The sequence below is a fragment of the Pelophylax lessonae genome (assembly GCF_965119305.1).
Source record: "Pelophylax lessonae genome assembly, chromosome: 10".
Lineage (NCBI taxonomy): Eukaryota > Metazoa > Chordata > Amphibia > Anura > Ranidae > Pelophylax > Pelophylax lessonae.
The window spans coordinates 221,289,061-221,314,282 of NC_138777.1; the positions used below are offsets into that span (position 1 = coordinate 221,289,061).

The window sequence follows — 25,222 nt, forward strand, 5'->3', positions numbered from 1 at the left end:
TGGGGGGGGGGGGTGAAATGCCACTGGCTACCAATACTGTGATATTTTTAGATTTTTCTTGGGTGGGGGAGGTTATAAAATGCCATTGACCACAATGTAATGTTGGGGGGGGGGGTTGGAGGTAGGGGAGTAGGAATGCCACTGGCCACCAATGCTGTGTTATATTTCTTTTGGGGGGGGGGTTATGAAGTGCTACTGACTACAATGATTGTATGACGGGGGGGGGGGGGTGAAATGCTATTGACCACAATTATGTTGGAGGGGGGGGGGTAGAGATGCCCCTGGCCAGAGATGTATAGTAATGAAGTAGAACTACTTAAGTACTGTACTTAAGTACCGAAATGCGGTATCTGTACTTTCCTAGAGTAGAATTTTTTTCTCCTACTTCTACTTTTACTTCACTACATTTTTTCGATGATTTCGATACTTCTACTCAAGTATTTTTTTTTTGTGCTGCATAGTTACTCGTTACTTTTAAAAAAATTACCACTGCCAGAACAGTAGATGGCAGGTTGCATAAAGCTCAAAAAAATGTGTATAATGTCATTTGTAAATCAGCGCATACGAAAATAAAGGCTGTGTATAATAAAAGCTGCTATACCAAATCTTTCCAATAAAAAGAAAATATGAAACAAACAAATAAATGGTGCTACAGCGCTTAAAGTGCATCAAGAAACTACTAACAAACACAGGTTAATCATTTGAATAAATCATTTGAAATAATAAAAACAATATGATGTTCAAACTTTTGACTTATTTCTTTAATAACTACATAACACAGTACTTGTACTTCTACTTTCAGTACTTGAGTAGAATTTTTTTTTCAAAACTACTGGTACTTTTTACTTTTAGTACTTAAGTAGCAAATTTTTTGAAAAAACTACTTGCAATACTTAAGTAAAAAAAATGTTGAATACTTTAGTACTTCTACTTAAGTAACTTTTTCTGCGAGCACTTCTACTTCTACTCAAGTAATTTTTTGATCGAGCACTTGTACTTTTACTCAAGTAGAAATTTCGAGTACTTTATACAAGTCTGCCCCTGGCCACCAATGCTGTTGTATTTCTTTGGGGGGGGGTTATAAAATGCTATTGACTACAATGATGGTGGGGGGGGGGTGAAATGCAATTGTCCACAATTATGTTGGGGAGGGGGGGTAGAAATGCCCCTGGCCACCAATGCTGCGTTATATTTCTAATGCTACTGACTACAAGGATGGTGGGGGGGGGGGGTGTAATGCTATTGACCACAATTATGTTGGGGAGGGGGGTAGAAATGCCCCTGGCCACCAATGCTGTGATATTTTTTTTGTGGGGGGGGGGGGGGTATGAAATTCCACTGACTACAATGATGGTGGGGGGTGAAATGCAATGATAGTGGAAGGAGTTGAAAAGGCCACTGATCAATGATATGACTTTTTTTTTTGGGGGGGGGGATATAAAATGCCGCTGACCCCCAATGTTAGAGAGTAAAAATGCCACCAACCACCAGTAATTTTGGGGTTGTATTGGGGGGGGGGGGGTTAAAATCAATGAGAAGTCCATTCACAATACTGGAAACGATCTATAGGAGATATAGCGCCCCCTATACATGTACCGTATTGTTGTCTATGTCCCTACTGGGGAGATTCATTCATGTTACAGTTGTCACCAGAACAGGAAGTGAAGGGAAATGGGGGCACAGTCAACTTTCCTATCCTATCCACAAGCATTTTCTGTGATTTTTTTGTGTCATTGCAGACGGTCCGGGTACAAGGCAACGACATTTCGCACCGCCTGCGGCTCTCCAACGTCCGGAAACAGGACGAGGGGGTGTACGAGTGCCGGGTGTCGGATTATGGAGACGATGAGACTCAGGAACACAAAGCCCAGGCCATGCTGAGGGTCATCGCCCGCTACTCCCCGCCCGACATGCAGGCCGCCGAGGCCGTATCCCACATCCAGAGCAGCGGGCCCCGCAGGAATAACCCCGGCAATAGGGCCACCCCGGAGCCTGGCAACAAACGCCCCAACCCCCCAGGGGAGAGCCTGGTGCCATCCCAAGCCACCGCAGCTTCTTCCTCCGCTTCCCCTGCACCTGGAAAGGCGGCCATCCTGCGGCACCAACACGGATCAGGTAAGACATCCGCTGGTCTGCGCTGCCACCTACTGACCGAACAGAGTTATTGTCAGTCAATATTTGTTTCAATGTTTCTTTTTTTTTTATATTAGAAACAATGTTTTCCAGGTTTAGAGGCCACAATGTAACATTTATAAATCAGCTTCGTATTGTGTCAGTGTAACGCTGCCGGGGATTTTTTACCTCCCACAGAGATCACAGAACTCCCCCTGACTATGCTTTACTTTGCTTTTCTCTCCTGACTGGACGGCGCCATATTTGTTCAGGAATCATCCAGGATCACCAATTTACTTTCATGTTGGCTTATTGATGACATAATCATGTACACCCTGGTGCCTGTGCAGTTCTTGGCTGTGTTCACAAAACATTTGACACAGATCAGCCCCTGCTGCAGCCTCTCACCGTCACCTTACTTATTACCTCTCATAGAGATCACAGAACTCCCCCTGACTATGCTTTACTTTGCTTTTTTCTCCTGATGGACAGTGCCATCCTTATTCAGGAACCAGCCAGGGACACCAGCTACGAAAATGCTTTCATTTGCTTTGATGGACGGCGCCATCTTTATTCAGGAATCAGCCAGGATCACAGTCTACGAAAATGCTTTCATTTGCTTTTCTCTCCTGATTGGACGGGGCCATATTTGTTCAAAAATCCTTCAGGATCCCCAATCTACTTCCTGAGCTGTGATATTGGCTCAGTGATGACATAATCATGTACATCCTGGTGCCTGTGCAGTTCTTGGCCGTGTTCACAAAACATTTGACACAGATCAGCCCCCTGCAGCAGCCTCTCACCTTGTGACTTGCTACAAAGTTACAATGTACAGTCTGATCACTGGGGTTTGGGGGGGAGAGAAGACTGGGGAAATGCTTCCTCCTCCCTTCCCAGGGGAGGGCTGGCAGCCTTAGGCCTGGGGGGCAAGTCCAGTCAAGTGGCCCATTGAACCATGGAATTAGCTCACCATCCGTGCCCACCTGGTTTTGGACTGACAGCTGTATACAGTGTTTGGCCCCTATATTAATCCAGCCCTGAGTTTACTACATTTTTACTAGTTTTTACCACTTTTCAGCGTGGCCCGGGGGGCAATTGCCACCCTGCCCCCCTTGCCAGTCCTCCTCTGTCCCTGCCGCTTACTGATGACATCATCTCACCCTGGGCAAAGTCACTGCACAGGAGGTCAATGATGGCTTTTTACTAAGAAAAGGTGAAGCTGATCTAAATAATGATTTGTCTGCTGTATATTATTACATAGAAAAGAGATCGTGACCCGAAGCATCCACAGTGGCAATCCTCCATCCCTAAATATATATACAGACTAAGGCCCCTTTCACACTTGTGCAACCTCAAAGTAGCACGATTTTGCCGCGATTTTGACACCATTTTCATGCGATTTTGACTGGGCTTGAAGCAATGCCTATGCCTTTGGACCTCAAAACGCATCAAAATCGGACCAAAGTAGTGCAGGGACTACTTTGAAGTCGGTGCAACTTCAAGTCGCACAGATATGAACAGCACTCATTGGAAATCATGGAGAACGACTTGTCATGTGATTTTGCAGTCCCAAATCGCAGGACAAGTCGCAACAATTGTGAAAGGGGCCTAAATTTAAAAGGTTATGGGACTTTAAATGAGGCCGGCCACTTTATCAAAATCGGTGTACAAAATGCGTATTATAATGAATTTATTGAAAAAAAAAACACAAAACCACAGCAACATTCCATCATCATAAAGTACATAATAACGATTCCCATATATGGTAATGACATATAAAATACAGAGCCGACATATAAAAATTCATAGTTAGACAAATAAATTCATAGTTAACTGGTACATGATTATATATGCGTAATACAATATATATAAAATACATGATTGATATATAACACACAAATTATGTTGACATCCTAAAACTCAACGCGTTTCGCAGAACCCTGACCGCTTCATCAGGAGTGTGATGCAAGAAAATATCTATAAAAATAAGTAAATGTAAATATGAAGACATGTAAAGAAATATTAATAAATGGACCAAGGAAAAAAAAAACAAAAAAAAAATAAGTAAATGTAAATATGAAGACATGTATAGAAATAATAATAAATGGTCCAAGAAAAAACACAAAAAAAAAAAAACCTAAAAAAAATAAGTAAATGTAAATATGAAGACATGTATAGAAATATTAATAAATGGACCAAGGAAAAAAAAAAAAAAAAAAAAAAAATAAGTAAATGTAAATATGAAGACATGTATATAAATATTAATAAATGGTCCAAGAAAAAAAAAAAAAAAAACCTAAGAAAAATAATTAAATGTAAATATAAAGACATGTATAGAAATAATAATAAATGGTCCAAGAAAAAAAAAAAACTAAAAAAAAATAAGTAAATGTAAATATGAGGACATGTATAGAAATAATAATAAATGGTCCAAGAAAAAAAAAAAAAACCTATAAAAAAAAAGTTAATGTAAATATGAAGACATGTGTAGAAATAATAATAAATGGTCCAAGAAAAAAAAAAAACTAAAAAAAAATAAGTAAATGTAAATATGAAGACCTGTATAGAAATAATATTAAATGGTCCAAGAAAAAAAAAAACCTAAAAAAATAAGTAAATGTAAATATGAAGACATGTATAGAAATATTAATAAATGGACCAAGAAAAAAAAAACTAAAAAAAAAATAAGTAAATGTAAATATGAAGACATGTATAGAAATAATAATAAATGGTCCAAGAAAAAAAAAAAAACTAAAAAAAATAAGTAAATGTAAATATGAAGGCATGTATAGAAATAATAATAAATGGTCCAAGAAAAAAAATAAAAAAAAACCTAAAAAAATAAGTAAATGTAAATATGAAGACATGTATAGAAATAATAATAAATGGTCCAAGAAAAAAAAAAACCTATAAAAAAAAAGTTCATGTAAATATGAAGACATGTGTAGAAATAATAATAAATGGTCCAAGAAAAAAAAAAACTAAAAAAAAATAAGTAAATGTAAATATGAAGACCTGTATAGAAATAATATTAAATGGTCCAAGAAAAAAAAAACTAAAAAAAAAATAAGTAAATGTAAATATGAAGACATGTATAGAAATATTAATAAATGGACCAAGAAAAAAAAAACTAAAAAAAAAATAAGTAAATGTAAATATGAAGACATGTATAGAAATAATAATAAATGGTCCAAGAAAAAAAAAAACTAAAAAAAATAAGTAAATGTAAATATGAAGGCATGTATAGAAATAATAATAAATGGTCCAAGAAAAAAAATAAAACAAAACCTAAAAAAATAAGTAAATGTAAATATGAAGACATGTATAGAAATAATAATAAATGGTCCAAGAAAAAAAAACCTAAAAAAAATAAGTAAATGTAAATATAAAGACATGTATAGAAATAATAATAAATGGTCCAAGAAAAAAAAAAAAAAAAAAAAACCTAAGAAAAATAAGTAAATGTAAATATGAAGACATGTATAGAAATAATATTAAATGGTCCAAGAAAAAAAAAAAAACCTAAAAAAAAAAAAGTAAATTTAAAAATTAAGACATGTATAGAAATAATAACAAATGGTCCAAGAAAAAAATAAATAAATAAGTAAATGTAAATATGAAGACCTGTATAGAAATATTAATAAATGGTCCAAGAAAAAAAAAAAAAAACCTAAAAAAAAAAGTAAATGTAAATATGAAGACATGTATAGAAATATTAATAAATGGTCCAAGAAAAAAAAAAAAAACTAAGAAAAATAATTAAATGTAAATATGAAGACATGTATAGAAATAATAATAAAGGGTCCAAGAAAAAAAAAACTAAAAAAAACAAGTAAATGTAAATATGAAGACATGTATAGAAATAATAATAAATGGTCCAAGAAAAAAAAAAACTAAAAAAAACAAGTAAATGTAAATATGAAGACATGTATAGAAATATTAATAAATGGTCCAAGAAAAAAAAAAAAAAAACCTAAAAAAAAAAGTAAATGTAAATATGAAGACATGTATAGAAATATTAATAAATGGTCCAAGAAAAAAAAAAAAAACTAAGAAAAATAATTAAATGTAAATATGAAGACATGTATAGAAATAATAATAAATGGTCCAAGAAAAAAAAAAAACTAAAAAAAACAAGTAAATGTAAATATGAAGACATGTATAGAAATAATAATAAATGGTCCAAGAAAAAAAAAAAAACCTAATTACTCACAGGTCAGACAGCATCTAAAAAAGGGGGGGTGAAGGGGTGTCAGACACACACCTCCCCCGGGAAGTATTTTATCAGGTACAACAAGGATGAGAGTGGCACAGATATAACGTAAGACTAATAGGACATTATTGCAAATGACTAGATAGGAAAAAAAATCCAAATGTGTTTCTTGGGTTAAAAACTCCTCCTTTATCAGGTAAGAGATGCTGGCAGCAAAAAACACCGGACAATAATATGTAAGATAAAAGAATATAAAATGTAGTGACCTCAATCAGTTTTTGACATTTATCTGACATTTTATTTTACACCTTATTTTACATTTTTATTTTATTTTATTTTACATTTTATACCTTATATCATTTAATAACTTTTATTTGACATTTGATTTTACACTTTATATTTTTTATTTTACATTCTATTTGACATTTTATTTTACACTTTATATCCTTTTATTTTATATTTTGTTGTCCAGTATTCTCTTCATTTATTGCCATCATCTATGCCCTGAAGAAGGGGATTTTGAACCCCTGGAACGAATTTTTGTTTTATTGAAAGCTTGTTATATGCAATAAAGATTTACTGGTTTACATTTTATATTGAACTTTATTTCCTTTATTATACATCTATTTGACATTTTATTTTACACTTGATATTCTTTTATTTTATATTTTGTTGTCCATTGTTTACTGCCATCATCCATGCCCTGATGAAGGGGATTTTGGACCCCTGGAACACATTATTTTATTTACTTGAAAGCTGGTCATATGCAAAAAACATTTACTGGATTACATTCTATATTACATTTTATATTACATTTTATTTATATCTTTTATTTTACGTTTATCTTACATTTTATTTTATACTTTATATCATTTTGATGTATATTTTGTTCTCCAGTGTTCTCTTCATTTACTGCCATCATCTATGCCCTGATGAAGGGGATTTTGGACCCCTGGAACGCATTGTTTTATTTATTTGAAAGCTGGCCATATGCAAAAAAGATTTAGTGGATTGCATTTTATATTACTTTTTATATTACATTTTATTTATATCTTTTATTTTATGTTTGTCTTACATTTTATTTTACATTTTGGACCCCTGAACCGCATTGTTTTATTTATTTGATTTTGGGGAAAAAAAAAATTATTTGAAAGCTGGCCATATGCAAAAAAGATTTAACCGGATTACATTTTATATTACATTTTATTTATATATTTTATTTTACATTTATCTTACATTTTATTTTACACTTTATATCATTTTTATGTGTATTTTGTTCTCCAGTGTTCTCTTCATTTACTGCCATTATCTAAGCCCTGATGAAGGGGATTTTGGACCCCTAAAAAGCATTGTTTTATTTATTTTAAAGCTGGTCATATGCAAAAAAAAAAAAGATTTACTGGATTACATTTTATATAAAAAATTTAATTTTTTTTATATTTTTTATTTTACATTTATTTTACATTTTATACTCTTTTAATGTATATGTTTTTCTTCAGTGTTCTCTTCATTTACTGCCATCATCTATGCCCTAATAAAGGGGATTTTGAACCCCTGGAACGCATTGTTTTATTTATTTGAAAGCTTGTCATATGCAAAAAAGATTTACTGGATTACATTTTGTATTGAACTTTATACCCTTTTTTTTTTACGTCTATTTGACATTTTATTTTAGACTTTATATCCTTTAATTGCATATTTTGTTGTCCAGCGTTCTTTTCATTTACTGCCATCATCTATGCCCTGATGAAGGAGGTTTTGAACCCCTGGAACGCAATTATTTTATTTATTTCAAAGCTTGTCATATGCAATAAAAATTTACTGGATTACATTTTATTTATATAATTATTTCTTTTATTTTTTATCTTTTTTTTTTACATTTATGTTACGTTTTTATTTTACACTTTTGTTTTATGTTTTGTTTTCTTCAATTTCACCTTTTATTTCCTCCTTTATTTACTTTATACTTTTACTTTATTTACATAAATAATTGATTTATTTTAATTTTATTTTATATCCTCTTATTTTATATTTTGTTGTCCAGCATTCTCTTTATTTACTGCCATCATCTAAGCCCCGATGAAGGGAGTCTTGTGCCCCTGGAACGCACCAGAAATTCTGGTTTTGTGCAATAAAGATTTACTGGACTTGCATTCGATCTGAGCCACTCTTATCCTTTTTATATATTTTTTTAGCAATTTATAATGATAATAATACATTTATAATAATAAAATCTATTTAAAAATATATTTAGTAGAGCTGAAATGATTTAATGAATAAAAGTGTATGTCACATTGTTTGTGATTCTGTTGCAAAGTTTCTCACCTGAGGTTGCTGCCAGTAACAGCCCCTCCAGTTGCAGGCTGACAACATTTAGCCAATCAGCATCAGCATTGTCAGCCTGCCGTGTGTGCTTCCTCATTAGGAGATTGGGCTGTCTATCAGGTCTCCTATGTTGTGTTTGGGCAATTGATTGAAGGCAATAGAACCTATGATTGATTGACCACTTTTTGTTTTGCATATGGTGAGCATTGTTTTTATCAGCTTCTACATAGGGGGCGTGGCCTATGTAAAGCATATGTGAATTCAAACATTGGGATTTTCTTATTTAGTTTAGTAAGTATGCAATTGAAAATGTTTTGTTATGTTAGTTTAAAATGGTTACAAAACCTGTTGATCCTGCCAGAAATCTTGTGATGATAACTTCCTGTACTCTCTGCCTCTGCTCACTGTTGTTCCATTTCAAATGCCCCTTTTATCCATTGACATAGTTTCTTAGACCCAGTCTGTCTGAAAAGTATGGTCATCTGCGGACATCGCACCATCCACAGGCAGCTTCACTCGTTAATAAGACAGATGTTGAATCCAACACAATTGTACTTCTGACAATTGCAGTACGGAGGATATTTAACCAGTCTTTTGAAGTGTAAGAAGACAATAATATTCCCTGTCTCTGTGAATAACTAACACTGACTGAACATGAAAGAAGTCGGTAGGGGGTCTAGCTAAGACTAAACTAACTAGCCATAAACAGGAGGGGAAGACAAAGGAAGATACGGAATCACATTAGTAAACAAGTTGTAGTAGCCAGAAACCACCACTAGATGTCAGCATACTGCAGAAAAATGCTAACCTAATGCAGAAAATACATGAAAATGGAGGAGAACTTGTTCTCAATTTTAAATGTGACCTTCAAAACCGGAAAGGGTTAGGACCCCTGTCAGGCTTTTAGTGTTGTATATACAAAGAGAGGCAATGGATCTCCCCCTATTAATAATGGGGGGTGGATGTAACACAGCTTCAATGAGTAGTACACACAATATTATAATGCACAGCTCCTCCACCTACTGCAAATGGTGAGCTAACGTGGAGATCTTCCTTGACCAAGAGTTAAGCTCATCAGTCGGCTGCTTCTCTTTTCACTGTCCAGTCACAGGCTGGGGGTGGGGGAAGAGACCTGTAAGTGAAAGTGGATCTGCAACAGTGAATGATCAGGTCCCCCCACCCAAAATATGTATTATCCTTGATGGGATCCTCTTCTATGAGTTGAGGTCATCAGTCTGCTGCCTTTCCTTTCACTGTCCAACCATAGGCCGGGGGTGAGGAGCTTCTACTGCTTCTCCTTTCACTGTCCAGTCACAGGCTGGGGATGGGGGAAGAGACCTGTAAGTGAAAGTGTAACTGCAACAGAGAATGATTAGATCCCCCTATGGAAAACGCATATTATCCTTGATGAGATCCTCCTCTACGAAGAGTTGAGCTCATCAGTCGGCTGCTTCTCCTTTCACTATCCAGTCACAGGCTGGGGGTGGGGTAAGAGATCTGTAAGTGAAAGTGGAACTGAAACAGAGAATGATCGGGTCCCCCCCACCCAAAAATACATATTATCCTTGATGAAATCCTCCTCTATAAAGAATTGGGCTCATTGGTCTGCTGCCTTTCCTTTCACTGTCCAGTCAGAGGCTGGGGGGTGAGGAGCATCTGCTGCTTCTCCTTTCACTGTCCAGTCACAGGCTGGGGGTGGTGGAGGAGACCTGTAAGTGAAAGTGAAACTGCAACAGAGAATCATCAGGTCCCCCTATTGCAAAATACATATTATCCTTGTTGACATCCTCCTCTACGAAAAGTTGAGCTTATTAGTATGCTGCTTTTCTCCTTTCACTGTTCAGTCACAGACTGGGGGTGAGGGAGGGAGACCTGTAAGTGAAAGTGAAACTGTAACAGAGAACAATTAGGTCCCCCCACCCCCCCCCCCCCACTGAAAAAAAAAAACATATTATCCTTGATGTGATCCTCCTCTAGGAAGATTGGAGCTCATCAGTCTGCTGCTTCTCCTGTCACTGTTCAATCAAAGACTGGGGGTGAGGAGCTTCTCTTTTCACTATACAGTCACAGGCTGGGAGTAGGGGGAGGAGACCTGTAAGTGAAAGTGAAACTGCAACAGAGAATCATCAGGTACCCCCCCCCCCCCATCAAAAATACATGTTTTCCTTGATGGGATCCTCCTCTACGATGAGTTGAGCTCATCAGTCTACTACTTCTCCTTTCACTGTTCAATCAGAGGCTGGGGGTGAGGAGCTTTTCCTCCAGTCACAGGCTGGGGGTGGAGGAGGAGACCTGTAAGTGAAAGTGAAACTGCAACAGAGAATCATCAGTTCCCCCTATGGAAAATGCATATTATCCTTGATGAGATCCTTCCCTATGAAGATTGGAGCTCATCAGTCTGCTGCTTCTCCTTTCACTGTTCAATTGGAGGACAGGGTTGGGGGAGGAGACATGAAAGTGAAAGTGAAACTGCAACAGAGAATGATCAGGTTCACCCCCCCCCCCCCCCCCCCACCACCACCACCTGAAAATACATATTATCCTTGATGTGATCCTCCTCTATGAAGAGTTGAGCTCATCAGTCTGCTGCTTCTCCTTTCACTGTTCAGTCAGAGGGTGGGGGAGGAGACCTGTAAGTGAAAGTGTCTCCTCCCCTGCCAGACAGGACCATGCTGTTTGGCAGAGCTGTGTAAATCTCAGGACTGGATGGACAGAAATAGTAATCCATTGGCAGGTAAAATAGCTCCCATAGAGATATTCCTGTGTGTATTCAGCAGCTTGCCTGGAGCTCAGCTGTGCATCCGAATCGAGTCGCCATCAGTATTCTGATTCTCCAGCTATGTAATAATATTTGAGATGTAATGTGTAGCAATAGTGATCCGCTGACTCCCCTCCCCCCCCCCCCCCCCCCCGCCGCTTACCATCTGACAATCTGAGTTTTTCTGCAGATCGGAGAAAATCCACTTCCCGCCTGTTTAAATTTTAACCATCCAGCGAGACGGCAGTGCCCCCCTCCCCCGGCCGCCATGGCCTCCCGCCAGGGTTACAAAGTGCGGCCAGACGGTATCTGCGATTAATAATTGATATCACAAACAGTGCGTGTTGCCTCTCACCTCGCCGCGGGAGCCTCCCAGCAGCCGGAGGTGATGAGATGAAAACGCCAGAGGCGCAAATGCCTCCTCGCTGGCGGCCGCCTGCTGGTTTGCGTTCGCGCTCACGAAACAAAAGCCGACTAATATTAGTGATATGCCGGCTGTACGGGGCGAGCGTCCGAAGGGGAAATGTCAGCTGTCCATGAAATAAAATATATTAGGAAATGATAAGAAATGGATCCTGCTTCTATTAATTGGCAAAGGATGCAAAGGATTATGGGACAGGATTATGGGGCGAGAATGTCCCCCCCCCCCCCCCCCCGGCTGTCATTGCCCTAATATGGAATTTTACCTTTTTTTTTTTATAAGCGTTACCCAGGGCCGGGACAAGGGATGGGCAGGAGGGTTGGTTGCCCTGGGCGCAATTGTTTATTGCAGTAATGGGGGGGGGGTGGGGCGCCTTGACCCTCAAACCTAAGGGAAGGGGGGGGGCACAGTTTGGCATCCGCTGGATGACCTTGTCCCGGCATTAGCGTTACCTGTCCAGGATTGGGAGGGCGGCAGTAAGGCCCCTTTCACACTTGTGCGACTTGTCCTGTGAGTTGGGGCTGCAAAATCGCATGACAAATCATACCTCATGGTTTCCAAAGAGTAACGTTCATATCTGTGCGACTTCAAGTCGCAGCAACTTCAAAGTAGTCCCTGCTTTACTTTGGTCCAACTTTGATGCGTTTTGAGGTCTAGAGACCTTAAGATTACACAGGCGTTGCTTCAAGTCCAGTCTAAATCGCGTCAAAAAAATTGCGGCAAAATCGTGCGACTTTTAGGTCGCGCAAGTGTGAAAGGGGCCCTTTGGATTCCTTAAAGCTTTATTAAACCACCTGGTGATCTGGCCATATGCACTGTTACTGTAATAATGCCATTGGCAGGGAAGGGGTTAATACTATGGGTGATCAAGGGGTTAAATGTAAGCCTAGGGGAGGGATTCTAACTGTGTGGGGGGGGGGGTTGGGCTTGTGAGATGACCATAGAAACATGCGATCCTATATAGCAGGATCACATAGACTCTGTGATCACCCGAGGGAGAAGGAAAGACGGCTGTGTTTACATCAGCCGTCCGTCCTTCTCTGTCAGTGGGGAGAGATCGTCGGTGTCAGGCAGCCATCGGAGCCGCCTGACCCTCGCGCCAGCTTCCCTGCTGACGAGCGGGGTGGGAGCGCCGCCGGCGGCGCACGCTCGCTCCCTAGCTCCTCCCAGGTGAGCGCCGTACATGTATGGGACTTTGCCTGGGAGAGCCGACTTGCCGTCGTACATCTGCGGTGGCTGGTCAGCAAGTGGTAATCCATACTGCCACAAGTGTAGATGGGGTTAAGTTTCTTGCTCTCTTTACTGACAAGACAACTTGGTGAATGATATCTTATCTTCAGGACACTCTCACTAGAATCCCCTCTCAGCTGACAACCGTCCACTGACTATCCTATGAGCTGGGGTGGCCCCCCTCAGGTCAGGCCCCTTGACATGAGTTCCGGTACTCACGATATTGCAGAAACAGTATCTCCAGTATCTCCCCTCTCAGTCAGCTTCTGTGGACCTCTAGGTTCAGCTCCTCTCCGCTACTCTTCCGGCCCTCAGGACGTCCCCCTGAGGCTGCATGGCACTTACAGAGTCTTCCTCCTGTAGCTGCAGGAGGAAAATGGAGGAGATTGGTTCCTCTGTATGCTGCCCCCGCCGCCCCTCCTATCCAGTTCACTTTTGTCCTGCTGTCTCTGGGCCCCTGTGTGCTCCCCTGGTCCCCCCCCCCACTGTGCTGCCCCCCCCCCCCTGTGCTCCCAGGAAGGGGTCAATAAATATGTAATTTACCAGTTCCTCCCTTTTCTGAATGGACAGAGTCATAGTCAGTGACATTGTAAAAAAAATTAAAAATAAAATGATAACAAATAATACATTAAAATACCAAAATAAAAACTGCTGACACCAATGGGTGAACTTCCAGGATCGCAAAGGTCACACTTGCGACCGGGCCCTGGCATTCCACCACCGTGGGGAGGCCCCAAGATGGCAGAAAGGGGGCCCACTGCAGAACTTGTGAAAGGGTCCCACTGCGGGACCGTAATAAAGGGCCCCACAATGAGAGTAAAGGGCCCCAGGATCAGTGGGAGGAGCCCCAGGCTTGAAGTCAAGGGCCCCGGTCAGGCGCCCGGGGGGGGGGGGGGGGCTCTTCATGGTTACTTGCACCGGGGCCCTGAAGGTTCTAGTTACGCCTCTGCAATGTGCATTTTAAGCTGCAGCAAGTCGGAAATTGCTCACCACACTTCCTGGCTGGAGGACAACCAGGTGTCAAACTGGTGGCCCTCCAGCTGTTGCGGAACTACAAGTCCCATGAAGCATTGCAAGGCTGAGAGTTACAAGCATGGCTCATACAGGCAAAGGCATGATGGGACTTGTTGTTCTGCAACAGCTGCCCCCCCCCCCCCTGTAAGAGACTGAAGGGGAAGGCCAGAGTTCTACTTTAAAGCCTAAATCTGTATAAAGTACATCTCCAGACCACAAGAGACCAGGTGACCGTTTAAAATTTCCCTTTTTTTTTTTTTTTTTGGCGTGAAAATAATTAGGAAGCGGTAATATTTCTCTGCCCGCGTAATGGCACAGCGCATTATCCCGTGCGTAATTCAGTCTCCTGGGCTCCTGCCAAAGGGCAGGCGGTGATAGAGCGCCTCGCTCAAGGTCACAGGAAGCTGGCACCGGAACAAGAACAGTCTGCAGCCGCTCTCTAATGATCCCTGAAACACAGATTGTGGCAACGTGGCCGATTCATCAGCGCTGAGCGGGCAGAGACGGATCGCCGGGATAATTCTCTGTGCATTTGCATGCAATTTACAAACATGAAATATCAGCGGCGTGACCTAGAAAGTGAATTATGAAGTCTTAGAAGGTTTTAAGACAATGGGATATAAATGGCCTTAATGACTCAAAACGCAAACCGGAGCGATGGCGGCATTAGAGCTGCGCAATTGTAATTGAAATCTGTTTCCATGTAGTTATAAAAATTGCATCCTAACAATACATTTTTATCTCCGATACAGCCAGTTCTTGCCTCGTTGGCAGCGTCCCCCCTGTTAGATTGCTGATGTGTGAGACTCCCATTTTTTGAGTCTTCTATTATTGGTCTAGGAGCTGTTAGGAATGTCGGCATCAGGCACACTGCTCCTGTCCCTCTCTTCGCAGCTCCCACTTTCCTCCCAGGCCACTATCCTTTCCCCAACCAGTACTGCTGGTAGCACCCCCCTCTCCTATTGGCTGGTAGAGGCACTCCTCTTAGGTGGCGCCTCTATGCTAGGCAGCAGCTTGGCTCCATCTACCTATCTTCCACTCTCTCTGTTTGTTGGTGGCGCTGTGATATTTTAGCTCCCTGGGCTTGTAATAGCGTTCAACTTCCTGGCTCCTGTGCCTTGTCTTTCCTTGTATTGACACTGTTACTTGACTCCTTGCCCAATTCTAAGATTATTCTATTGATACCCACCTGACCTGACCCAACCCTTGGCTGGATATAGACTACTCTGACTACCCCTGCCTTGATAATGGATGCCCTACTGATAACGGATACCCTACTGCTGACCATCTACTCTGACCTCTTACTGGTAAACTGTTACACTACTGAGCACTGCCTGCCCATAACAGTGTCTGGATAAGGCATCCGACACTGATTGCTGCCTGCCCTGACCCCTGCCTGGATAATGGATACCCTACTGATAATGGATTCCCTACTGCTGACTATCTACTCTGATCTCCTACTGGTAAACTGTTACACTACTGAGCATTGCCTGCCCATAACAGTGTCTGGACAAGGCATCCGATACTGATTGCTGCCTGCCCTGACCTCTGCTTGGATAATGGATACCCTACTGATAACAGATACCCTACTGCTGACCATCTACTCTAACCTATTACTGGTAAACTGTTACGCTACTGAGCACTACCTGCCCATAACATTATCTGGATAAGGCATCTGTTACTAATTGCTGCCTGCCCTGACCCCTGCCTGGATAATGGATACCCTACTGATAACAGATACCCTACTGCTGACCATCTACTCTGATCTCTTACTGGTAAACTGTTACACTACTGAGCATTGCCTGCCCATAACAGTGTCTGGATAAGGCATCCGATACTGATTGCTGCCTGCCCTGACCTCTGCTTGGATAATGGATACCCTACTGCTGACCATCTACTCTAACCTCTTACTGGTAAACTGTTACGCTACTGAGCACTGCCTGCCCATAACAGTGTCTGGATAAGTCATTAGATACTGATTGCTGCCTGCCCTGACCCCTGCCTTGATAATAGATACCCTACTGATAACAGATACCCTACTGCTGACCATCTACTCTAACCTATTACTGGTAAACTGTTACGCTACTGAGCACTACTTGCCCATAACATTATCTGGATAAGGCATCTGTTACTAATTGCTGCCTGCCCTGACCCCTGCCTGGATAATGGATACCCTACTGATAACAGATACCCTACTGCTGACCATCTACTCTGATCTCTTACTGGTAAACTGTTAGGCTACTAAGGACTGCCTGCCCATAACGGTTTCTGAATAAGGCATCTGATACTGATTGCTGCCTGCCCTGACCCCTGCCTGGATAAGGATTACCCTACTGATGACCATCTGCCCTGACCTTTGTCTGGTAAACAAATAAGCTACTGATTGCTGCCTGCCCTGACCCCTGCCTGAATAAGGATTACTGTACTCATGACCATCTGCCCTGACTTTTGTCTGGTGAACAGATAAGCTACTGATTGCTGCCTGCCCTGACCTGACCCCTGCCTGAATAAGGATTACCCTACTGATGACCATGTGCCCTGACCTTCGTCTGGTAAACAGATAAGCTACTGATTGCTGCCTGCCCTGAACCTTGCCTGGAAATCGATTTGTTATTGATTGTTGCCTGCCATAACAATGCCTTAATAAAGCATATGATACTGATCGCCACCTGCCCTGACCCTTGCTTGGATAATGGATACCTACTGATTGTTGCTTGCACTTACCCTTGGCTGAATAACAGATACTCTACTGGTTGCTGCCTGCTGTTACTCTTGCCTGGATAATGAATATATTACGGATTGCTACCTGTCCTACCCTTGCCTGTATAAAAGATGCACTACTGATCGCCACCTACCCTGACACTTGCCTGGAAAATGCATATGTTAATGATTGATGCCTGCCTTTACCCTTGCCTGGATAATAGATAAACTATTGATAGCCATCTGCCCTTATCCTTGCCTGGATGATGGATACGCTATTTGTCGCTTTGTGTCCTGACTCTTGCCTGGATAACTGATACCCTACTGATTGCTACTTGCCCTGACCTTTGCCTAGATAACAGATATGCTACTGATCACCACCTGCCCCGACCCTTGCCAGGATAATGGATACACTACTGGTCACTCCCTGTCCTGACCCTTGCCTGGATAATGAATATGCTACTGGTCGCTCCCTGTCCTGACCCTTGCCTGGATAACTGAAACCCTACTAATTGCTACTTGCCCTGACCTTTGCCTAGATAACAGATGTGCTACTGATCACCACCTGCCCTGACCCTTACCTGGATAATGGATACACTACTGGTCACTCCCTGTCTTGACCCTTGCCTTAATAATGAATATGCTACTGGACACTGACCTATCCTGACCCTTGCCTGGATACCAGATATGCTACTGATCGCCACCTGCCCTGACCTTTGCCTGGACAATGGATACACTACTGGTCACTCCCTGTCCTGAGCCTTGCCTGGATAATGAATATGCTACTGGTCGCTCCCTATCCTGACCCTTGCCTGGATAATGGATACACTACTGGTCGCTCCCTATCCTGACCCTTGCCTGGATAATGAATATGCCACTGGTCACTCCCTATCCTGACCCTTGCCTAGATAATGGATACACTACTTGTTACTCCCCGTCCTGACCCTTGCCTGGATAATGAATATGCTACTAGTCACCACCTGCCCTGACCTTTGCCTGGATAATGGATACACTACTGGTCACTCCCTGTCCTGAGCCTTGCCTGGATAATGAATATGCTACTGGTCGCTCCCTATCCTGACCTTTGCCTGGATAATGGATACACTACTGGTCGCTCCCTATCCTGACCCTTGCCTGGATAATGGATACACTACTGGTCACTCCCTGTCCTGACCCTCGCCTGGATAACTGATATCCTACTGATTGCTACTTGCCCTGACCTTTGCCTAGATAACAGATATGCTACTGATCACCACCTGCCCTGACCCTTGCCTGAATAATGGATTTACTACTGGTCATTCCCTATCCTGACCCTTGCCTGGTACCCTGATACCCTACTGATTGCTACTTGCCCTGACCCTTGCCTGGATAACAGATACAATTCAGATCGTTGCCTGCTCTGACCCTTGCTTGGATAACAGACTCTGTCCCTGCCTAATGCTAGCCAGCCCTGACTGCTGCATGCTTAGGGTCCAGTAAACTCCTAGTCCTGGTCACTTCCACATTCTATGCCTACCTTGAACCTTATCTGCATGCATCGTGAAACCATCTGATGCAGTACATAAACTCTCCCTCCGAGGTCCGCTCAGGTCCAGGCTCTGCGAATATTTTATACTTATCTGCTCACCCAACTATGGCTGGTAAAAACAGGAAACATTTCACCAGCCCGCTCTTAAATGTAGAAGTAAAACACAGATTAGAATTTAAGTGCGGAGTGTTGCGGGGGATGCCTGATATTTATTCTCAAGCACTATGCAGACTTTTGAAAATGTGCCTCTGGTACAAGAGGAGTGTCTTGAATGGAAAAATGGAAAAAAACAAACAAAAAAAAAACACTGTGATCGTTTCCCTTTAAAGAAGTAACATGCCTTTCAGACCTGAGTTATTCTTTATTAAAAATTGTATCACCTTGTACACTGTAGCAATCTCCTAGAGGAATATGTGATACCAGGGGTCATGCTACATTGTAAGATGCCCCCCAGCACAACAGCAACCTGTACAGCTCTAACTCAATAGGACGGCTAAATAGGCCGGCATATGTCAGATTTCCGAAGACAAATAATAGATCTGGTGCCATTTCAACCTTCCCGGGAGCTTAAACCAACATAAAGACATCTTATTCCCCATACAAACCCAAACTGGATAAATGAGTGCCATACATTTCCATTTGACAACTAAGAATTGGATGATTGATGATGAAAAAGGTGTTGCTATACTTAGAAACAAAAAGTGCCATTCATTTATATGACATAATTCTCTGAAATGGGGGTCAATCTAAAAAAAAAAATGAATGATAATTTACCGCTTTGCCACTAGGGGGCATAGGTATGAGAGAACACCAGAATATGTACCGGCACGGTTTTGGGAGGACCCCCATCCTCATTAAACCTCGTTGGTTCCCGTTTTAATGACTTTATTAAAATTCCCCATTTCCCTGATAGGTATTGTCTTGTATAGTATTGTATAGTAAATAGATAATTTGTTTTCAGCACCAGGATCTTGATGAGCTACTAGTACTTTTCCTGCCTGGGGTAAGGTAAATGTGCTGTAGAAAGGGTTCATTTAAGGGTCTATCTGTATAAAAAAAAAAAAAATCACAAATAATCCCCATAATGCATTTAGTATGTTTATGTTCAATGATGGTCAGCTCCATCTAGTGACCATAATGTGATATTTACCTGAAATACGTCAATCAGGAAAAATACCACATTGTGGCCACTAGATGGTGCTGACCATCATAGGTAACAAGCAAATTAGACAACGTACGGGGATTATTCATGATGGCTTTGCGGACCCCTTAGTATTAGGAATTAGGTAACGTGTTAGGTTAGTTACATTAACCACTTTAGGACTGGAGGATTTTCCTGCTTTACGTCCAGGCCACTTTTTGCAACTTGGCACTGTGCAACTTTAACTGACAATTGCGCGGTCATGCGACACCGTACCCAAACAAAATTTATGTCCTTTTTTTCCCACAAACAGAGCTTTCTTTTTAATGGTATTTGATCACCTCTGTGCTTTTCATTTTTTGCGATATTAATAAAAAAAGAGCAACAATTTTGAAAAAATAACATTATTTTTCTACTTTGACAGTTAAAAAATATCCAATTTATTCAATTTTTGTCATATATTTAGGCCAAAATGTATTTAGCTACATGTCTTTGACAACAAAATTCTCAATGAGCGGATTTTTAACCGCTTTAAGACCAGAAGAGTTTACCCCATTCCTGACCAGGCCATATTTTGCGATTCGGCACTGCGTTACTTTAACGGACAATTGCGCGGTTGTGCGACGCTGTACCCAAATTAAATTTATGTGCTTTTTTCCCCACAAATAGAGCTTTCATTTGGTGGTATTTGATCACCTGTGAGATTTTTACTTTTTCCGCTATAAACAAAAAAAGAGCGACAATTTTGAAAAAATGGTAAAGGAGAAATAACTGCGCTAAGGTGAACAAAAAAATCAAAAAGCAGCGACTTCAAGTGCGACCACACCCTAAAATACCATATAAAAAAATAAGTCGCGCTGCGTGATATGGGTAAACAAATAAATAAATGTCGAAACAAATGAGTGTCCCAAATATCAAGTTGAACGACGTTGGAAACAATGAGTAACTCCACAGTCTCTTTAGGAAATGCGCTTACCAAATAGCCACTAAAAATCAGCAAGATTCATGAGCCAAGGTGTAGTCACAGATCTGGGAGATTGGAGTGATCAGAGTCCTCAACGAATGGTGTTAGTGGTATACATAAAAAAGAAAAACTTGCATAGTGTGATACCGTACAAATAATGATCAAATCATAAGTTCCACCACCAAGGGAAATCCCTTAACAATTGTGCAGCAGCTCACCAAATGGAAGAAATAGTGATCAGTGAAACCGAGTATCAGGGAGCGAAATAGAAGAAGGGACCTCCACCAATTGCAAAGCCTCTTACCAGAGTTAAAATAAATTTGTGCAGACAAGGTCAATCCAAAAGAGAACCAAGAAGCCAAAAGAGTCACTCAGATGGCACTGCAAGCCTTGCAGTGCCATCTAAGTGACTCTTTTGGCTTCTTGGTTCTCTTTTGGATTGACCTTGTCTGCACAAATTTATTTTAACTCTGGTAAGAGGCTTTGCAATTGGTGGAGGTCCCTTCTTCTATTTCGCTCCCTGATACTCGGTTTCACTGATCACTATTTCTTCCATTTGGTGAGCTGCTGCACAATTGTTAAGGGATTTCCCTTGGTGGTGGAACTTATGATTTGATCATTATTTGTACGGTATCACACTATGCAAGTTTTTCTTTTTTATGTATACCACTAACACCATTCGTTGAGGACTCTGATCACTCCAATCTCCCAGATCTGTGACTACACCTTGGCTCATGAATCTTGCTGATTTTTAGTGGCTATTTGGTAAGCGCATTTCCTAAAGAGACTGTGGAGTTACTCATTGTTTCCAACGTCATTCAATTTTGAAAAAATAACAATATTTTTCAAATTTTTTTATATGAAATTTCCCCCAAAAAATGTAAAAATCAAATTTTTTTAACATTTTAGGCCAATTTGTTTTCTGCTACATATGTTTGGTAAAAAAAATCGCAATAAGCCTACTTTGATTGGTTTGCGCAAAAGTTATCGCAGCTACTATCTACGGGAAATTTATATCATTTTTATTGTTTTTTTTTTTTAACTAGTAATGGCGGCGATCTGGCAGCGATCTGCGTTTTTTTTTTTGCGGGACTGCGACATTGCGGCGGACAGATCGGACCCCTAACTGACATTTTTGACACTTTTGGGGGTACCAGTGACATTACTACAGTAATCAGTGCTCTAAATATGCAACGTTACTGTAATAATGACACTGGCAGGGAAGGGGTTAACTTTATTGGTGATCAAGGGGTTAAATGTATGCCTGGTGCTTACTGACGTGTGTGGGGGGAGGAGACTGTGTGACACAGGCACAGATCGCAGGTTCAGCTATGCTGAATCCTGTAATCTGTCCCTGCCTGTCACATAGGAGATCCGCCCGCTCTGTTTACACAAGCGGGCGGATTTCCTCACTCGATCCCCGACGATCGGGGAAGAGCGGCGGTGATTACCGCCTCTCCTCCCCTGGCCCGACTCCTGCTGTGACTGAATACAGCAGGAGCGAGCCTCCAGCGGTGCGCGCACGCCGCCGAGAATAACGAGCCACTTTGCCGCAGTACGCTCAATGTGATCGGTTGGCAAGTGGTTCCACTTTGCTGCTGTGATCCGACTTCCTGTTAGAGGATGGCTATGTTTGTTCTCCTTGTTTGCCACTCTATGTAGGAAAGTAGCCACCCTTTCTTGCCTATTCCTGGGATGGACTATGGACTAACAGATCAGGTCATGTGCATTGTTCTATGCACACTACACAACTAACGTGCACTACTTGTTCCAAAGAAACATCTCATCCAGAACTGATATGGTGAATCTCATCTAGCTATTCTCTTTTCTTTGGATATCTTGTCCTTTTCTGTCCCAGTGGTAATGGTTTTCAAGACTAATATAGTTCACCTCATCAGACTGTTCTCCATTCTTTGGATTTCTCATCACTTTCTGTCCTGGTGGCTATGGTCTCAGGACTAATATGGTGCATCTCATCTAACCCTTCTCCATTCTTTGGATTTACCATCACTTTCTGTCACAGTGGCAATGATCTCCAGGAATAATATGGTGTATCCTATCATTCTAACCCTTCTCAATTCTTTGGATTTCCCATAATTTTCTGTCAAAGTAGCAATAGTCTCGAGGACTAATATGGTTCACCTAATCTGACCCTTCTCTGTTCCTTGGATTTCTCGTTCTTTTCTGTCCTAGTGGCAACCAGGACTAATATAACGCATCTCATCTGACAATTCTCTGTTCTTTGGGTTGCTCATCACTTTCTGTCCCAGTGACAATGATCTCCAGGACTTATATGGATAATCTCCTCTGACAGTTCTTCGTTCTTTGGATTTACCATCACTTTCTGTCTTGATGCCAATGGTCTTCAGGAATAATATAGTGTATCTTATCTGACTCTTCTCCATTCTTAGGATTTCCCATCACTTTATTTTCCAGTTGCAATGGTCAATAGAAGTAAAATGGTGAATCTCATCTGACCTTTCTCCATTTATTGGATTTCCCATCACTTTCTGTCCTGGTGGCAATGGTCTCAGGAATAAAATAGTGTATCTTATCTAATCTTTTTCTATTCTTTGGATTTCCCGTCATTTTCTGTCCCAGTGGCAATGGTCACTTGAATGGTTAATCTCATTTGACCTTCCTCTATTGGATTTCCCATCACTTACTTTCTTGGTGGCAATGGTCTCCAGGAATAATATAGTATATCTTATCCGACCCTTCTCTGTTCTTTGGATTTCCCATCACTTTCTGTCCTGGTGACAATGGTCTCAGGAAAAATATGGAGAATTTCATCTGACCCTTCTCCATTGTTTGTATTTCCCATCACTTTGTGTCCTGATGGCAATGGTCTCCAGGACTAATATGGTGAATCTCACTGATCCTTCTCCGTTCTTTGGATTTCCCATCACTGTTTGTCCTGGTGGCAATAGTCTTCAGGAATAATCTGGTGAATCTTATCTGACCCTTCTCCATACTTTGGATTTCAATGAATATGGTGCATCCAATGTGACAAGTCTAAATTATTTGGCTTTCCCATCACTTTCTGACTTGGTGGCAATAGTATCCAGGAATAATATGAGGAATCTTGGATTTCCCATTACTTTCTGTCTTAGTGGTAATGGTCTCTAGAACTAATATAGTGAATCTCATCTGATCTTTCTCTGTTTATTGGATTTCCCATCACTTTCTGTCCTGGTGGTAATGGTCCTAGGACTAATATTGAGTCTCATTTAACCCTTCTCCCTTCTTTGAATTTCCCATCACTTTCTGTCCTGGTGGCAATGTTCCCAGGACTAATATGGTGCATCTCATCTAACCCTTTCCCTTCTTTGGATTTCCCATCACTTTCTGTCCTGGTGGCAATGGTCTCAGGACTAATATGGTTCATCTTACCTTACCCTTCTCCCTTCTTTGGATTTCCCATCACTTTCTGTCCTGGTGGGTGGCAAAGGTCTCCGGGAATAATATGGTTTATCTTTTCTGACCCTTCTCCATTCTTTGGATTTCCCATCACTTTCTGTCACAGTGGCAATGATCTCCAGGAATAATATGGTGTATCCTATCATTCTAACCCTTCTCAATTCTTTGGATTTCCAATAACTTTCTATCCCAGTGGTAATGGTCTCTAGAACTAATATAGAGAATCATATCTGGTCTTTCTCCATTTATTGGTTTTCCCATAACTTTCTGTCCTGGTGGCAATGGTCCCAAGACTAATATGGTGCATCCCATTTAACCCTTCTCCCTTCTTTTGGATTTACCATCACTTTGTGTACTGGTGGCAATGGTCCCAGGACTAATATGATGCATCTCATCTAACCCTTTTCCATTCTTTGGATTTCCCATCACTTTCTGCCTGGTGGCAATGTGTCTCCAGGAATAATATGGTGTATCTTATCTGACCCATCTCCATTCTTTGGATTTCCTATCCTGTCCCAGTGGCAATGGTTTCCAGGACTAATATGGTGCATCTCATCCAACCCTTCTCTGTTCTTTGGATTTCCTATCACTTTCTGTCCTAGTGGCAATGGTCTCTGGGACTAATATGGTGTATCCTATCTGACCCTTCTCTATTTATTTGCTATCCCATCACTGTCTGTCCCAGTGATAATGGTCTCAAGAACAAACAGAGGGGGCAAACCTCAGAAAGCGGTCAGCAAAGGCAGCCTCTTTATTTGTTTCAGATTACCTTTAAACATATGAGTTGGGCTTCCTGGCAGTCATTAGATAGGGAATACTTCATTTCAGGACAAGCTGGTGAAGAAAAGCATTAGGGTCCAGCCCTTCATAAGCCACGCTCTGCTGCTTCCATTGCTATACAGACGATTCTGTCTGGTTAATGATACCGTGGCACGGCGTTCTATGGAGTTAGAGTGGGCGGTGTAATAACAGAGTGCCCATCAACAGCATTAGCGTCAGCAGTGATTTCCCTCGATAACGATGCTGTGATTTCACCGAGGATTGCCTTACTTTCAAAACAGACGAAAAATGCCTTCATTTGCTTCCTAGCTCAGTTCTTGTGTCACGGCGATCCTGTAATAAGACAGAATGTTAATGGCATTATCCTGGATCCCAACTGTGCCTCATCCAGAGCAAAAATCTCTCTGTTCCCCTTCCCTCTGCAACCATCTTTCTTTTCAAGTTAAACTGTATGCAATCAGCTCCTGGTCATTTCTATAGAGTGCAAGGATTTTATCCACTATTGTAACTTCATTGCAGAGTCTTACCCGAATCTATTTTGTAAATACCGAGACAAGCAATTGCCTTAGAACTACAGTAATGACTTTTACCCCTCCCCCATTCTATCCGAGATGAA

General features: G+C 41.1%; 1 protein-coding gene across 2 annotated transcripts in view; it reads left to right on the forward strand.

Annotated features, from left to right (window-relative positions):
• The window catches only part of VSTM2B (V-set and transmembrane domain containing 2B), a 112,257-nt gene that overhangs the window by 34,932 nt on the left and 52,103 nt on the right, over positions 1 to 25,222 (forward strand). For both annotated transcript variants that reach the window (XM_082269827.1, XM_082269828.1), the window contains exon 5: positions 1,740 to 2,115. In XM_082269827.1, the coding sequence (XP_082125953.1) occupies positions 1,740 to 2,115 (376 nt within the window). The remainder of the gene's footprint in view (positions 1 to 1,739; positions 2,116 to 25,222) is intronic.